This window comes from Oncorhynchus mykiss, chromosome 6, assembly GCF_013265735.2.
Source record: "Oncorhynchus mykiss isolate Arlee chromosome 6, USDA_OmykA_1.1, whole genome shotgun sequence".
NCBI lineage: Eukaryota > Metazoa > Chordata > Actinopteri > Salmoniformes > Salmonidae > Oncorhynchus > Oncorhynchus mykiss.
The window spans coordinates 65,312,499-65,330,680 of record NC_048570.1 but is presented as its reverse complement, the minus strand read 5'-3'; the positions used below and the strand labels follow the sequence as shown (position 1 = coordinate 65,330,680).

At 42.1% G+C, this 18,182-nt stretch overlaps 1 protein-coding gene across 19 annotated transcripts in view; it reads right to left on the bottom strand.

Moving 5' to 3' along the window:
- Window positions 1-18,182, bottom strand: part of LOC110526357 (CUGBP Elav-like family member 4) — a 174,919-nt gene that overhangs the window by 37,897 nt on the left and 118,840 nt on the right. For 13 of the 19 annotated variants that reach the window (XR_005052197.1, XM_036980700.1, XM_036980702.1 and 10 more), the window contains exons 4-5: window positions 12,479-12,607; window positions 4,191-4,270 (exon numbers count right to left, since the gene is read on the bottom strand). Coding sequence is in view for 18 of the 19 variants with exons in the window: in XM_036980700.1 (XP_036836595.1) it covers window positions 4,191-4,270; window positions 12,479-12,607 (209 nt within the window). In the remaining variant the exon portion in view is untranslated. The remainder of the gene's footprint in view (window positions 1-4,190; window positions 4,271-12,478; window positions 12,608-18,182) is intronic. The other 6 variants (XM_036980703.1, XM_036980705.1, XM_036980713.1 and 3 more) reach the window with 2 other exon arrangements.

Genomic DNA, 18,182 nt, shown 5'->3' with positions numbered 1-18,182 from the left:
TGACTCCTATCTCGAAAGAAAATGAATTCAGTGAGGGGCAACAGGGAGCCTTCACTTTTGATGGGTACAGCTGAGGAATTTGTCACAGGTTCAATAACTAATCTAATTTTGAGAACAACACACTTGACTTGTGAAAAACTCACACTGGATGTTGTGTATGGGCCAAAACGAAGAAGAAGAAAAAGATGGAAACGTAATTGAGGGATTAGAAATAAGCCACAAGAGTGAAACGCCATTCTGTTTTTATCTGCTCATAGCCCTGATATGAAGTCACTGGTGTAAAGTGGGTACTATACAGACATGTAAACACACACTCAGACTTTATCCTCAGCAGAAGCTTATGACGACAAAATATGGGAAATAATGTGTGGAAGCCTGTCTTAACAGAATACTAATGACAAACCTTTACTTTACTATCATAATGGCAACCATGTAGACCGTTTTTAAAAGAAAATGACTTCTGAAATGTAATGTTTATCTGTAATCATTCAGCTTCTATACTTCATGGACATAGCAAAAATTCCAGTCTCCTCAATATGGTGTCAAAACAGGGAATGCTTTGTAAGCTATTGCACTAAAATAGTCTAAACCCTGGTTCAGTGACATTATTGGGCTCCATCCTTGCTGAAAGGGTTCAACCCAAAGCCGTAAATGAGATAATCAAATTGAAGATAACAAGTTTGTCCAGTAATTGGATGAGGCCTCCATGTGGGCCTCCAGTTCAACTCCAGTTGAACCGGTCTCTCCACATATCCCTGTGGGCCTGATGGGAGGTATGTGTCTCATTAGTCTGTCTGTCTTTTTGTCTGCATTGGTCTGTACTGTCCATCAGTGACATAGCAACATGACCTACCCACGACACTCACCCACTTTAACAACGCACACAAACACACCATTAAAATACACACACAGTGTAAGCGATCTCAAGCAATAAAAGTGTATCTTCTCATACTTGTATCTGTGTTAGAAATTCTATCATGCTTTCATCCAGCGTAGAAGAGCGAGAGAGAGAGAGAGACAGAGTGAGAGAGACAGAGAGTGAGAGAGAGAGAGTGAGAGACAGAGTGAGAGAGACAGAGACAGGGAGAAAGAGCGACAGAGAGTGACAGAGAGAGAGCGACAGAGAGGGAGATATATAGATCAATAGAGAGAGACAGAGAGACAGAGAGAGACAGCGAGAGACAGTGAGAGAGAGAGAGAGAGAGAGAGAGAGAGCGAGAGAGACAGAGACAGAGAGTGAGAGAGACAGTGAGAGAGAGAGTGTGAGAGAGCGACAGAGAGAGAGAGACAGTGAGAACGACAAAGGGATTGAGAGAGAGAGAGAGTGACATAGAGAGAGAGAGAGAGAGACAGTGAGAGAGAGAGTGTGAGAGAGCGACAGAGAGAGAGAGACAGTGAGAGAGAGAGAGAGAGAGAGAGAGAGAGAGAGAGAGAGAGAGTGAGAGAGAGAGAGACAGATACAGAGTGAGAGAGACAGAGAGTGAGAGAGACAGAGACAGAGACAGAGTGAGAGAGACAGAGAGTGAGAGAGAGAGAGACAGAGACATAGAGAAAGAGCGACAGAGAGAGAGAGTGACAGAGAGAGAGCGACAGAGAGGGAGATATACAGATCGATAGAGAGCGACAGAGAGAGAGAGAGAGAGAGAGAGAGAGAGAGAGAGAGAGAGAGAGACAGTGAGAGAGAGAGAGTGTGAGAGAGCGACAGAGAGAGAGAGACAGTGAAAGAGAGAGAGAGAGAGAGCGAGAGAGAGAGAGAGAGAGAGAGAGTTATGTGTCATGCTCTCTAGCTTTGTGTTATCTCTCATTAATCTGGCTCTCCACTACCTCTCTTTCTCTCCCTTCTCTCCTCTCACACACTGTCTCACTCCTGCCAACACTAGTGCGCTCAGCAGGCCCTGTCACCGCCGGTGCGACACAGAACACGGCCATGTCTGCAATTTGCTGGGTGCTGTCTGCCCCCGGCTCTGCCATTTGAAGCCCTGCCACCTGTGTCTCCCCCTTTTTTCGTTCTCTCGTTCTCTTTTGCTCTCTCTCGCTCTCTCTCCACAGCCTTAATTCAACAGCTGAACCAAGAGAGCGTCGGCCTGTTTGGAGCCTGATTACCTTTTAAGTTCAATTAGGGGCACCTGCAATCTGCATCAATTAAAGGCCTGACCTGATCTATCAGCCGCTGCCGGTGTCGGTGGCGTCCCTCGCCCTTTCCCTTCATTACCATGGCTTTCATTACCACCCAATGTATTTTGGTCTGTGCAGGTATTATTTACGGCCGGGTGTGGCTGCCAGCTAACACAGATGCTCTAGAGTTGAACATTAAGAGAGAGCTCTTTGTGCGAGACTGGTCCAGACCCCACAGCTGGCAGTAGGTTAGAGAGCCTCTCTGGATCCTGCCTCCTGTTAGTCGGTTGTTGACGACATGTGGCACTGATATTATCCAAATTAACTGCATCCCCCTAGGTATCAAAGCCTTATCTCGGTACTAATGGCCACCTTGCCTATTAATCTGACTGGGACTTGGACGTAGGATATAGAAGTAACAGGTGCAGGGGTAGTGGGAGAGATATGGATAATATAGATTATGAATGAGCTTTTGGATGGCTCTGGATACAACTCCGGGTCTGTTTGGGGCTCCATATGTCGCCTTGGACAGTTCATCTGTCGTAGAGCAGCACTCAAGTGGTTTAGCTGGCTTTGGTACTGACCCTGTGTTACTGCAGGCTGGGCAGGGCAGGGGCTCAGCGCAGCAACAGACACACACCCAAAGTTAGAGTTGTTGTGTTTTTTTCCCCCTCCCTAAGCTTGTGACTTCTAATGCTATTGCAAAACGTGTCAGACAGCATCAGTAAGGGAAGTATGTGTAAACGACATCCGGCTTCCAGGACACTATCCTGTTTCCAGAGAGCTGAAGTAAATATTTATAGCAAGACATCAATGGAGTGTATGAACTTAAGGTGTCTGCCAGGGACTGTGAATCTAAAATATGCATGGAGATTCTGTGTTATTCATCATCTTCCCTTAGTAAAACATGTTTAATGATGGCCTTTACTTGCCAGATAACAAGCATAACAACCCCAATTTGTAAATACTGCAGTTTGACAGGAGTTGCAGGATATCCAATAATTAGGATGATTCCCAGCATGTTGGGTAGGAGGAGATGTTTGTGTTTAGAGAAATACAGCAAGATACTGTAAAACACTTTGGTTCCACGGTTAATTCTCTACTATCGTGGTCTCAAATGAATCGTCCAAGCATGCTTGCTACAAAACCTACGACTATAAAGGTAATAACTAGTATCCTAAGACTCGTAAGTTGTGCTAGTATATTGCATTTTCTAATTAAACACGCTGAAAGATAAGCTCTGTGTGAATGTTGTGTTTTTAGACTGAAGGAGAAGTACCTCCCAATGAGTGTGCACTAAATCAATTATTACACTTTTGATTTCAGATTTTTTTCAGAGACGATTTCCATATTTGAGCATGAAATAATATGAATCTTGAAAAGCTGCATAATTTCTGTTGCATATATGTTCTAGGACACACATAACGTATACTATTCATATGTCATTACAAAATGATTTCTATAGATACAGACTGGTAAAAAGGTACAATAGATATGAGAGGAGATATACAGGCGTAGGATCTTAATTTGACCAGTTTCCCACAGCAGGAGTAACCCTGCAGCAACAGGAAATGTGAATTATTGTGTGGATTATAATAAACTGACAGTTTTGTAGGGGTTGATAAATTGTTAGTTACGGCAAATCAAGTCAGACGTTTTAAATTCAAAATTACAAACTTTAGAAGCCTTTTTAAACCTTGAATACACTACAAGTTAGCATTTCCTGCTGTGCATGAAATATCCTGCAACAGAGTGAGCAAATTACGATCCGACAACTGATCCAATAATATATACAGCATATTCAATGACAAGACATATATGCTGTACATACATACAGTAGTGCAATGTGAAAAGTTGGATGCTGACTGTGATTATTTTGTGAACATTATTAAATGCTAAGAAAGTCTAGGTGAAAGTTTTATGTGTGAATGTATTATTTGAAAGCTTTAAGAAGGGCGGCTATGCCGTCAATGTTCTATACAGCATGTGTGAATACCCATTCTGTATACTGTACGAGTACTAGTATCTTATCGAAGCCGTGTGTGTGGGTGTGCGTGTAACACGGTTATACTCACTGGCATGGTCTGTCCGCCGTGCAGGCTGTTGATGGCCGCCTGTGCTTCTGCGTGGCTGGAGAACTTGACAAAGGCACAGCCTGCACACACGCGCGCCCACACCGACAGACAGTCAGGGAGGGAGGGAGGGAGGGAGGAGAAAGAAAGAGAGCGAGAGAGAGAGAGAGCAGGCAAAAAACATTCATTACCATTATTTTCATGTTATCTAGTTTGTTAATGTATTCTGCCATTTGTGTTTTCAGTGCATAACTCTGAATAAATCATTCTAATTGTAGTGTAGGCGTTAGCTGCATGGAACATCCTGTCCCTCGCCCATTTCTAATTCCACCCCTCTACGCCGGAGCACAGGAGCAACAGCATCTACCACCGAGCCTTGGTTGTGATTATTCATCTGTTTAATATTTACACATTGTGATCTGTGTGCAGTCTATCATAAAACAGATTATGATGACAAAGGCAGAGTATTATAATCTGCCTATCTGCCAGTATCTTTGCTTGTGTATAATTTTCTACTAAGGGCTTTGCTCAAGGGGCATTCAAATCATCTTAAATCTGTTGCCTGGCTTATGCAAAAATCTACAGGAACAGACAAAAAAAACTGAAGGTAAAATTCTTGGGGTTTTCAATTAATTAACTTCTGCTTTCGATCAACATAATATATTAAACAAGATTAACGTATAAAAATGTATGCCCATGATCAAATACAAACCCACAAATATGTAGCTATTCCAAGGATAAATTGTCTAAACATATTCTGATCTGTCAAAATGTACAGATAATAAAACAGAAAAAACAATGCAAAATAAAGAAAGTGTTGTACTGTATAAAAGTGTTGTACTGTTTAAAAGTGTTGTACTGTTTAAAAGTGTTGTACTGTTTAAAAGTGTTGTACTATATAAAAGTCTTGTACTGTTTAAAAGTGTTGTACTGTATAAAAGTGTTGTACTGTTTAAAAGTGTTGTACTGTATAAAAGTGTTGTACTGTTTAAAAGTGTTGTACTGTTTAAAAGTGTTGTACTGTATAAAAGTCTTGTACTGTTTAAAAGTGTTGTACTGTATAAAAGTGTTGTACTGTTTAAAAGTGTTGTACTGTATAAAAGTGTTGTACTGTATAAAAGTGTTGTACTGTTTAAAAGTGTTGTACTGTTTAAAAGTGTTGTACTGTATAAAAGTGTTGTACTGTTTAAAAGTGTTGTACTGTTTAAAAGTGTTGTACTGTTTAAAAGTGTTGTACTGTATAAAAGTATTGTACTGTTTAAAAGTGTTGTACTGTATAAAAGTGTTGTACTGTTTAAAAGTGTTGTACTGTATAAAAGTGTTGTACTGTTTAAAAGTGTTGTACTGTTTAAAAGTGTTGTACTGTATAAAAGTCTTGTACTGTTTAAAAGTGTTGTACTGTATAAAAGTGTTGTACTGTTTAAAAGTGTTGTACTGTATAAAAGTGTTGTACTGTTTAAAAGTGTTGTACTGTATAAAAGTGTTGTACTGTTTAAAAGTGTTGTACTGTTTAAAACTGTTGTACTGTTTAAAAGTGTTGTACTGTATAAAAGTGTTGTACTGTATAAAAGTGTCGTACTGTATAAAAGTGTTGTACTGTTTAAAAGTGTTGTACTGTTTAAAAGTGTTGTACTGTTTAAAAGTGTTGTACTGTATAAAAGTCTTGTACTGTTTAAAAGTGTTGTACTGTATAAAAGTGTTGTACTGTTTAAAAGTGTTGTACTGTATAAAAGTGTTGTACTGTATAAAAGTGTTGTACTGTTTAAAAGTGTTGTACTGTTTAAAAGTGTTGTACTGTTTAAAAGTGTTGTACTGTATAAAAGTCTTGTACTGTTTAAAAGTGTTGTACTGTATAAAAGTGTTGTACTGTTTAAAAGTGTTGTACTGTATAAAAGTGTTGTACTGTATAAAAGTGTTGTACTGTATAAAAGTGTTGTACTGTATAAAAGTGTTGTACTGTTTAAAAGTGTTGTACTGTTTAAAAGTGTTGTACTGTTTAAAAGTGTTGTACTGTTTAAAAGTGTTGTACTGTATAAAAGTGTTGTACTGTTTAAAAGTGTTGTACTGTATAAAAGTGGTGTACTGTATAAAAGTGTTGTACTGTATAAAAGTGTTGTACTGTTTAAAAGTGTTGTACTGTATAAAAGTGTTGTACTGTATAAAAGTGTTGTACTGTATAAAAGTGTTGTACTGTTTAAAAGTGTTGTACTGTTTAAAAGTGTTGTACTGTTTAAAAGTGTTGTACTGTATAAAAGTGTTGTACTGTATAAAAGTGTTGTACTGTTTAAAAGTGTTGTACTGTATAAAAGTGTTGTACTGTTTAAAAGTGTTGTACTGTTTAAAAGTGTTGTACTGTTTAAAAGTGTTGTACTGTATAAAAGTGTTGTACTGTTTAAAAGTGTTGTACTGTATAAAAGTGTTGTACTGTATAAAAGTATTGTACTGTTTAAAAGTGTTGTACTGTTTAAAAGTCTTGTACTGTTTAAAAGTGTTGTACTGTATAAAAGTGTTGTACTGTTTAAAAGTGTTGTACTGTATAAAAGTGTTGTACTGTATAAAAGTGTTGTACTGTATAAAAGTGTTGTACTGTATAAAAGTGTTGTACTGTTTAAAAGTGTTGTACTGTTTAAAAGTGTTGTACTGTATAAAAGTATTGTACTGTATAAAAGTGTTGTACTGTATAAAAGTGTTGTACTGTATAAAAGTGTTGTACTGTATAAAAGTGTTGTACTGTATAAAAGTGTTGTACTGTTTAAAAGTGTTGTACTGTTTAAAAGTGTTGTACTGTTTAAAAGTGTTGTACTGTATAAAAGTGTTGTACTGTTTAAAAGTGTTGTACTGTTTAAAAGTGTTGTACTGTATAAAAGTGTTGTACTGTATAAAAGTGTTGTACTGTTTAAAAGTGTTGTACAGTTTAAAAGTGTTGTACTGTATAAAAGTGTTGTACTGTATAAAAGTGTTGTACTGTTTAAAAGTGTTGTACTGTATAAAAGTGTTGTACTGTTTAAAAGTGTTGTACTGTATAAAAGTGTTGTACTGTATAAAAGTGTTGTACTGTATAAAAGTGGTGTACTGTTTAAAAGTGTTGTACTGTTTAAAAGTGTTGTACTGTTTAAAAGTGTTGTACTGTTTAAAAGTGTTGTACTGTTTAAAAGTGTTGAACTGGATAAAAGTCTTGTACTGTTTAAAAGTGTTGAACTGGATAAAAGTCTTGTACTGTTTAAAAGTGTTGTACTGTATAAAAGTGTTGTACTGTTTAAAAGTGTTGTACTGTTTAAAAGTGTTGTACTGTTTAAAAGTGTTGAACTGGATAAAAGTCTTGTACTGTTTAAAAGTGTTGTACTGTTTAAAAGTGTTGTACTGTTTAAAAGTGTTGTACTGTTTAAAAGTGTTGTACTGTATAAAAGTGTTGTACTGTTTAAAAGTGTTGTACTGTATAAAAGTGTTGTACTGTATAAAAGTGTTGTACTGTTTAAAAGTGTTGTACTGTTTAAAAGTGTTGTACTGTTTAAAAGTGTTGTACTGTATAAAAGTGTTGTACTGTTTAAAAGTGTTGTACTGATTAAAAGTATTGTACTGTTTAAAAGTGTTGTACTGTTTAAAAGTGTTGTACTGTATAAAAGTGTTGTACTGTATAAAAGTGTTGTACTGTTTAAAAGTCTTGTACTGTTTAAAAGTGTTGTACTGTATAAAAGTCTTGTACTGTTTAAAAGTGTTGTACTGTATAAAAGTGTTGTACTGTTTAAAAGTGTTGTACTGTATAAAAGTGTTGTACTGTATAAAAGTGTTGTACTGTATAAAAGTGTTGTACTGTATAAAAGTGTTGTACTGTTTAAAAGTGTTGTACTGTTTAAAAGTGTTGTACTGTATAAAAGTATTGTACTGTTTAAAAGTGTTGTACTGTATAAAAGTGTTGTACTGTTTAAAAGTGTTGTACTGTATAAAAGTGTTGTACTGTATAAAAGTGTTGTACTGTATAAAAGTGTTGTACTGTTTAAAAGTGTTGTACTGTATAAAAGTGTTGTACTGTTTAAAAGTGTTGTACTGTTTAAAAGTGTTGTACTGTTTAAAAGTGTTGTACTGTATAAAAGTGTTGTACTGTATAAAAGTGTTGTACTGTTTAAAAGTGTTGTACTGTTTAAAAGTGTTGTACTGTATAAAAGTGTTGTACTGTATAAAAGTGTTGTACTGTTTAAAAGTGTTGTACTGTATAAAAGTGTTGTACTGTTTAAAAGTGTTGTACTGTATAAAAGTGTTGTACTGTATAAAAGTGTTGTACTGTATAAAAGTGGTGTACTGTTTAAAAGTGTTGTACTGTTTAAAAGTGTTGTACTGTTTAAAAGTGTTGTACTGTTTAAAAGTGTTGTACTGTTTAAAAGTGTTGTACTGTTTAAAAGTGTTGAACTGGATAAAAGTCTTGTACTGTTTAAAAGTGTTGAACTGGATAAAAGTCTTGTACTGTTTAAAAGTGTTGTACTGTATAAAAGTGTTGTACTGTTTAAAAGTGTTGTACTGTTTAAAAGTGTTGTACTGTTTAAAAGTGTTGTACTGTATAAAAGTGTTGTACTGTATAAAAGTGTTGTACTGTATAAAAGTGTTGTACTGTATAAAAGTGTTGTACATTTTAAAAGTGTTGTACTGTTTAAAAGTGTTGTACTGTATAAAAGTGGTGTACTGTATAAAAGCGTTGTACTGTATAAAAGTGTTGTACTCTATAAAAGTGTTGTACTGTATAAAAGTGTTTGACCGTTTAAAAGTGATTTACTGTATATTTAAATGAGCCTACATTGAGCACTTTAACTTCCATAGGTGCATTTTACTGCAGGCTTCATCCCAGTCATATTATGCTCAACGCTTTCTTCTAGTTTAGACTCCTTTATACTCCTGTCTTCTGGAGGCAGCTCGTGTCTGGTTACTAGATAGCTAATTAACTACATAGGTAATTAACTCATCTGGATTTATATGGACCTTTCTTACCGGAGCAGGACCAGTGTGTAAGGCAGACAGCGTTTTCCTAGCTTTTAAAAACAGCTGATACCCGTTTAGAAAGCTTTCAACAATCCAATTAGAAGTGTTTATATACATTTATTCATCATCAATTCCCCGCAGGGGCACAGATGATTCATTTAAATTACAATGGCTGATAGCTACACCCAAGAGAAACACAGCCAGACAGCCCATTCACTTAGGCATTCTAAAACAGCCATCCAGCAGCCCAATGTAGACAAATGAATCATTTCCTCAACCAAATCAAATGTGGCCAAGGATGGAGTTACATACACTGGCTGCATATAAACAGTTTCCCCCTGTCACCTTGGCAATCTGTGCTCCATCAACATGATCAATGTTGTATGTAGAGATGTGAAAATGTGATTCTAATGTAACATAATGTTTTCTAAACGTAAATGGGAACTCTAATGACGGCTACGAGTATAAGTTAGTATGTGTTCAGACCAGATGCTATATAAAGGCAGGAGACATGACTAAAAAGTGGTTGGTAGACAAGTCACAAAGGGCTTTGATTTCACCGTGGCCCCCTTACTCTCCCTTCTCTGGCACTCCCCTCTGCTTTGGAAGTTAAAGGTCCCTTTTTCCTCCAACTGGAGCGAGGGAGGGAGGCGGCAGCCGTCTGGGGGAACGTTTGATTGCACGCCTCTGTTTGAGGGAACAAAAGCGTTTAACCTTTGTAGTGGAAATAATAAAGGGAGAGTTTGTTCTGGAAACTCAAAGAGCCCAGCTTTCGTTTCCAGGTCCTAGATGGTATACTGTTGGTTATCTCCCTCCATCCCCAACCTCCACCTAGCTAACAAGGCTGGCCCTGGCAGTGATTAAGCCCTGGTGTCCCGGCTCAGCTCGACCGGAGGCAGGGCAGGCTGAGAGTCGCTGACTGAGAGTCGCAAACAACATGCATTTAAACACATGGGGCTCTCAACGCCCCCCACTGACTGAGGCAGCGAATGTAGCGCCGTGTGTATAGCCTTGCTTTCCCTGACCTAGAAAAAAAAAACCTGGATAGGTTTAGGACCCGGAGCATGAAGTTCTCTAAAGAATTGGAAGTGAAGCTAGACTCATAAATTGTAGTGCGCAGTCAGTCAAGGTTTTTGAATGTGATGGTTGAGAATAGGAAGAAGGAAAAAAAGAAAGAAAAAAAGACTGCATTACTTTCAAGCTAGCTGGAGGTTCTGTGCTGCCTTTTGAATTCCTGGAGAAAATAATATGTATGCATGAATTCCATCAGGCAGAATGGATGACATTTATAACACAACTTAATTATAGACCTAAAAGCCATCTCTCTGATATTCCTGACAATTCCTCGCTCCATTCAACTCTGGCAGCAAGTGTTTCACTTTGAGAGTACTTTGAGCAGGGCTGCCATACAGAGATGGATGTCAAACTTCTTGGCCTTTTTATTGGGTTGAAAGGATGCTGAAAGCCTCCGAGTGGCATACATTTACATCAACAGGGGACAAAGGCTCCATAATGGAATAGAGAGCACTGTCAATTTCAAGATCTGTTTCATTTGACTGATGGGACCATGTCTAGTGGTACTGTGGTTGCCAAAGTGATTTGTCTCCTTAACGATGCCATGGGATTGTTGCACAACTGGCTCTGGTCGGAGCAGTCAGTCAAACCCTTCTCTCAGTCACCTGGGGGCCAAACAACTGGGACAGTCTGTAAGAAACAGACAACACCTATGCTTATGGTACACAACTACAGATCTTAGCACAACAATGTAGATAGATATAAAGCAAGATGAAGAAAAGAGCTGGTGATGTGAAACTGGTGATGAGAAGGGTATAGAGAGTAGTATCGAGAGAAGAGAGGAGCGCTACAGTGGCTGGCAAATGAGTGAAAGAGGGAAGAAGTGAACGAGGGAGCACACTGGTTCCCGTTTAACCCAGCAGGAGCACACAGCGCTGGGCTTATTTCATTTTGTGGGTTGTCAATCAGAGCCAGGCAGGCAGCGGGAGCGGCCCGGGGAGAGGGAGCAGGGAGCAGGGAGCAGGCCTTTGGGCAACGCAGAGCAATAGAGCCCGGATCAACAGAGAGCGGAGCAGATGTTCACACCGATAGTCACATGGCTCATTATAGCCAGCCTTTCTCTTGAATGTACATGGAAGCTGCACATTATCAAACCTCCTACCTTCTCACACATCTATTTCACACATTCAGCCATTTAATATAGGAGGATAAATCACAGGCAATAGAAAGAGAGATACAGAGAGAGAGAGCGAGTTAGGGGAGAGAGAGAGAGAGAGAGAGAGAGAGAGTGCACCCCAACGCTCGCTGCTTATCAGAGGAAATAACAAAGCTTGTGAACTAGTATATGAGAGAGAACCATTAAAGAATAGGAGGAAGACACACTGCTGGCTAAGAACAATCCTTGAATCAAAAATCCATAGCCATCTTTCACGTTATGATTCAATGGACTTCATAGCGTTTGGGCTGTTGTTGTGTTTCGGTAAATACTGCTCTACTGTTATTGTCGTGAGTGGCAGGCAGTGCTAAAATCCAGGGACAGACTGATTTATTTACAGTAGGACATCATTGTCCACAAATGTCTCTAGGGAGGGGTGACAGGGATGTGGGAAACAAACATAATTACACCCCTCCGCCTTTCTGATAACAGGAAGAGGAGGAGGAAGGGAATTGGAGGGAAGAGGAGGAGGTGTTTGCAAGGTGTTTGTTGAGTACGAGCCTAGGGAAAGTGAATGGTGTTAGGAATGGGGACTACAAAGGGAGAGCTGGAGAAGGAGGGAGTGAAGAGCGAGAGGTGCGGAGAGAAAAGATAGATAGGTGAGAGGAAGGAGGTGTGATGCTGTATGTGTTGGGGAGGTATAAGGGGAAGGCGAGAGAAAGAAGTAGAAATGGATCTACAGAACAGTAAGTGGAAGGTATGGCCAGGGGAGAAGAGGAGGGTGAGCTAAGGAGTGGATGAGAGTGGGAAGGAGACAGGTGAAGTAAGGGAATATATAGAGGGAGAGAGAGAGGGAGGAGAAGGAGAGGGTAGAGTGAGAGAGAGAGAAAGGGGCGAATAGAGAGCGAGAAACAGCGGGAAGGAGACAGGTAAAGTGAGGGAATATACAGGGGGAGAGAGAGGGAGGAGGAGAAGGAGAGAGAGTAGAGATGGAGAGTGAGAAAGTGGGAATAGAGGGAGAGAGAGTGTGTGAGAGAGAAAGAGAAGGGGAGAAAGAGGGGAGTGAAGAGCAAGAGACAGTGGGAAGGAGACAGATAAGAAGAGAGGGAGTAAAGAGGCAAAGAGGAAGTGAGGTGTGTGGGCAGGCGCTGACCCTTACTGGCCCCATCAGGCCCTCTCAGGACGGTGCACTCCTCGATCTGGCCGAAGGTCTCAAAGAGCCGCCGGACGTCCTCCTCGCTCTGCTGCTTCCCAAGCATCCCCACAAACAGCTTCCTGTCTTCTGGAGGGAAACCGGGGGAGAGGAGGAGAGGAGGGAAAGAAAGAAGGAGAGAGAACACAAACAAATGCTACAGCTGATGGCACCGTTCTGCTGAGTCTGTGAGGATCACCTCAGCAGGAAACTCAAAACACTCCCTGTCATCATCAGGCACACTGGTGTGTTCTGTTGTTGTTGTTGTTGTTGTTGTTGTTGTGTGGTTTCCCTGGGAGGAAGACATGTTCCTGTCTCCACTGAACTATTCTAGTAGATAGAGCTGCCTGTAGTGTCTGGGTGATGTTTGATACAGATGTTGTTTGGAGTGCTGTTACTGTCAAGCAGCAGTAATACATGAAGATAAGAGCTCCAGTATAGCATAGTAGTGTATATAGTATACAGTGTATAGTGTTCCCTGGGTTGTATGTTGTAAAGCTGTATCCTATGTTGACCTATACCCTCCCCTCCATCGTCCGCTTTGACACGGCTAGTCCTGCTGGCCAGAAAGGGGCGCTGTGACTACGATGTATGGCTTCTATACCTCCAGATCTGGCCGGTCAGAAGGGAGGATTTTTCTAATTAATCTCCCCTGGCATTAGACAGAACATTCATCTTCTTTACCTTCTTCTACATTATGCATTTCCTATTCGACTGTGTTGTGGAATGGAATGACTACTAGCAAGAACCCATCCCCAGAACTGATGTAACGTGGCAGGGAGAGGAAAACGAGTTCATTGGAAACGACTCTGTTGATCTTCAACGTGAGTCATTTGACCGCGTTGGGGAGGGAGCGGTGGGGGGAAGGCGAGGGGCGAGAGCATCACCTGGCCCTGGACAGATGTGACACCTCCTGTACCTGCCAGGTACCATTAGACACAGTTGTTCTAAAAATAAAGCTGGGGGGAACATCAGATCCTGTTACATTCCTGTAAAGTTAAAATGCTCCCCGCTTCAACACACAAATGAGCACATGCATAATCAGTATGCCCTGCCAGCCTGCCCGACGGAGTGCCGCTCTTCCTATAGCTGGAGGTGTCTGAGCTTTATCTTAAAGTGGAAGCCCTCTTGCTAGTCACGATCACGCTCATCTGGTCACGCCTCACACGGACCCAGCCATACAGGGAGTGTATTAGGCAGTGTGTATTAGGTCGTTTTTGAATTGTTAGATTACTGCACTGTCGGAACTAGAAGCACAGGCATTTTGCTACACTCGCAATAGCATCTGCTAACCATGTGTATGTGATCAATTTGATTTGACTTGATACACTGACACAGCCTCACACGGACCCAGCCTCAAGTCTCAAACGTCATGACCACGGCCCCAGCCTCTCACTCCTACATGACCATCTGCTGTGATAACTGGCCTCACGCATTCTCCTGCTCCTACACATTCATCTACGGTAGGGGCGGCAGGTAGCCTAGTGGTTAGAGTATTGGGCCGTGGTTATGACGTTTGAGACTTGAGGCTGGGTCCGTGTGAGGCTGTGTCAGTGTATCAAATCAAATCAAATTGATCACATACACATGGTAACTGAAAGGTTGCTGGATCAAATCCCAGAGCTGGCAAGGTAGAACATCTGTCGTTCTGCCCCTGAACAAGACACTTAACCCACTGTTTCCCAGTAGGCCATCATTGTAAATAAGAATTTGTTCTTAAAAAATACAGTAGTCACCGTCACACAGCCATCTCTCTACTCATTAAAGCTCCTCTATTTGGCCTGATAGGCCTGACGAGAACAGGGTACACAGTGTGTGGTCATGGGGAGCGGCTGGATGGGGACTAGACCACAAGAGGACAGGATATGGGTCTCAGCCGGGATGCAGTCACAGCTTTCAGCTCACAGAACAGTCCAAGACAGGTGCTTGTCTGGAATGAGTCAGAGCAGAGGTGAGACTTGAGTGGCTCCTAGAACACACCTGACTCCATTTGGACTGTCTCTCTCTCTCTCTCTGTCATCAGACGTTTCATTGGGGTGTCACTATCAGGCCTTAATGGTAGAAGTGCACTTTTACAGGCCTCCTGTGGCATCTTAATGTTTTGGGACAAAGACTAATTTCCAACCGGGGCCTGAGGAGGTCTAATGATAGCTTTACAAGGCTAATTAACTAGCCATGAGTGAGGTAATGAACTTTTCAAACATGCAAACTGAAGAAATAGATGACACCCAGCGAAAGCGTTACAGGAGAGTGAGAACTCTTCTGAGCCCTCCTCTGGGAGGGAGGAACGGCCGGAGCGAGAATATTGAATTTGGAGCCGATATCTTTTCATTGCCTGACCTAAGCACTCTTCTCCTCTCCTCTCGCCGAGCCGGCCGGCCGGCCCACCGCACCGCACACCCTGGCCAGAGTATGAATCGCTATTAATTAGTCCATTTTGCACCTGTCTCCAAAGCAGCGCGTTATTGGATCTGCAAGGTTTCTCTACTCTTATGGCCACTCGGAGGCTTTTAAAGTGCATTTATGGTTATGAATAAATAACCAGCGATGCTCACTACTCTGCATAACGAGATGTCTAGCCTCCAGAACAGACTGAGAGAGTTCTTCATAAAAGTGTGTGTGGAGGGGGAAAATCAATGAGAATACAGTTAAAGTACAATCCTGCATTTACATCCAGACTCAAGTGAATGCTTCACTATGCAGAACACTTAGGATTTAACTGACATGGCGGGGCTACTTGACCCGACTGTCTGTCTGACCCCTCTCCTCCATACTTATCTATCACAGAGAGATCCTAGCCCTCTTACCCCTGTCTGTAAATGAGCCCTGCTATAACAGGTGATCTGTACTGTGAATGAGGCTCCACTCAGCACCCGCCCATGTAATCGACAAGGTCCTTCCTCCCCACTGTTTTACATTGAAGCATGAGTGTCTGCATGAGAAACAGGCATGGAGAGAGGTTGATAGCTAGGTTTGTGTGCTACATTGTCCAACTGACTGCACACACACACACACACACACACACACACACGCACACACAGTTACCCACACTATCCTCCACTCGTCTCTCTCTCCGCAGCTGTTCATTGCTTGACTGAAGGTAGGAGTAATTGTGTGGGATATAGGGCTGTGTCAGTCTGAGATGGCATGTCCAGTCTGAGATGGCATGTGGACGGCCCCATTTTAGGAATGCAAATAGAAGAGAAGATCAAAGTTATCAAAACACAACTGACATCTGACAATCGCTTGTCTCAGGAAGCCTTTTCATTCCAGCGCCCGGTGTATTAAAAATTAATGGATTTTGCACAGATGCCATATGCTGTCAAGATTGATGCTTCTCTCTCTGAATTAAAGTGTTACCTTTTGTTGTAGGGTGCAGTGTGTCTGGCTTGGTTCTTCATTTCCCTCCCTCTCTCTATGTCTTCCTCTCTTTCTCTCTCTCACTCACTCTCTTTCTCTCACCGGGTGGGGAATGAGCTGTTGAGAAACCTACTTAGCTAAGGTTTTTCCTTCTGGTTGCAAGTAAATGCCACCCTAGAAACAATTAGTCTCATGCTCGACTAAAGTGTCAGTGGTTGACATGTTTTTTTAATGCGGCCTCATTGCCATATCACTTGCTGCTCACGCCGAGCGTATGTGAGTGCTGTGCTCTGAAAGCACGGACAGCTGCACCCAACGATAAAATATTCCTGCTAGGCCTCTGGGTGCATTTCAAATGCACAGTAATGTTTCAGGCAACACATCAGATGGGTTATGGTGCTGATGGGCTCATTATAGGACCTGACGCTGCATGGCACACGGCTGCTGCCTGAAAGGCTCTGCCATGGTGGGATCAGACCCCACGCTATAGCCTAGCCCCAGCCCTGCTCCTCAGCCTCATACCCCAGCCCTATATACAGCCCCCAGTACTGTTGCCCTACTGGTCTACTACAACCCCAGCACCAGCTTAGCTTCAATTCTGGGCCCATCCCTAGCTCCAGCCCTGCTCAGCCCTGTACCCCAGCTCTATACAAAAAACCCAGCTTCAGGCCCAGCTCCAGCCCCAGCTCAGGCTCAATCCCAACTCCATCCCCAGCTCCAGCCCTGTTCCTCAGCCCCATACCCCAGCTCTATATAAAGCCCCCAGCTCCATCCCCAGCTCCACCCCAGCTCCAGACCCAGCTCTATGCCCAGCTCCATCCCCAGCTCCCTACCCAGCTCCACGCCAGCTCCAGACCCAGCTCCATGCCCAGCTCCAGCTCCAGTCCCAGCCCCCTACCCAGCTCCAGTTCCAGCTCCAACCCCAGCTCCAACCCCAGCTCCGGCTCCAGCCTGTCCTGCTGTAATGCTGATGAAGATACATCTGACTGGCCCTGCCTCTGAGCAGACCCATAGTCTCTTTACTGATAGGCTTAATCTGATATATGCCAGAAGATTATTCAACATAGTGAGGCGGTAAATAGAATCAGCAAAAGGGAAGGAATATTCAAATTGTCACTGTATCAGGTATAATGATAGGATCCAGGCCTCCTGCTTGTAAATGCATTACTCATACTGCAAGAGCTGTCACTTTCATTTACTCAGAAGCACAAGGAAGGCCTTAAACCTTTCGTTGCGACTTTCAAAAACGATCACAGAACAACGGAAGACATTTTGTGAAATTGCCTGTTCCAATTTCTGTCCAAATATTTAAACGTAATTTATTTTTCCTAATATAATTTGGGTGTATGTTTTCTCGTGGCATGGTCCTATCATACAGATGCTGTAACCAAGCAATTTAATGTAATGCCCAGCCAACCTTGAGCTACTACGCTGTGTTCCCTGAACCTCTGACAAACTGGGTGTGTACCGCCCTGCCGGGCTCTTTCTGACTTTTCAGAGTTTTGCATGTTTCGTGTCCAAAGGCGGAGAGAGATCTTTTGGCTTCATTTGCATGTAAAGTGGAGCACGGTCCTCAGTGGGTGTTGAGGTGCCTCCAGACAGCCCCTCCCCAGCGGCCTGGCAGCCTGCTGCAACAGCCACACATCAGCCCTCACTCTTCCCTATCTGCTGGGTGGGGCATGACAGCACAGCGCACAAGAGCTTGAGGTCCTGTCAATCTCTCACCTCCCAGACTGGGGTCATCCTTCAGAGACACACGCTGAGACAAGGAAGCGCCCAGGCAAGGACGAACACAGAGCAAAAAAAAAGGATAGCTCCTCAGGATGCCGTAGGGCCGAGTGCAACCCAGACAGAAACTACGAACCTTGATACACGCTCTAGTCAAACTGAAACTATGTAAAGATACCAAGAGACTCTGATGATACATTATCAGGTAGACGCATACAGAATGGTGGAACTCTAATTCTACATTATTAGAAAGAAAACATTCAGAGCGGTGGGACTTTAATGCTACATTAGCTTGGTAATTATTTAGGAAAGGGACACGTTGAAGAAGGGAGAGGTAAGCAAACAGGCAAATCTAGAAAGAGAGGGAGACTTTTAGCTGTCTCCAAGCCGGCCGTCGGTCCGGTGTGTTTCGTCTATTACAGAAGATCAACATAGACTTTAGAGCAGTGTTTAACAGCTCCAGTCCTCCAGCACCCCCAACAGACACATTTGTGTTGTAGCCCTGGACAACCACACCTGATTTAACTTGCCAACTAATCATCAATCAGGTGAGTTTGTCCGGGGCTACAACACAGAT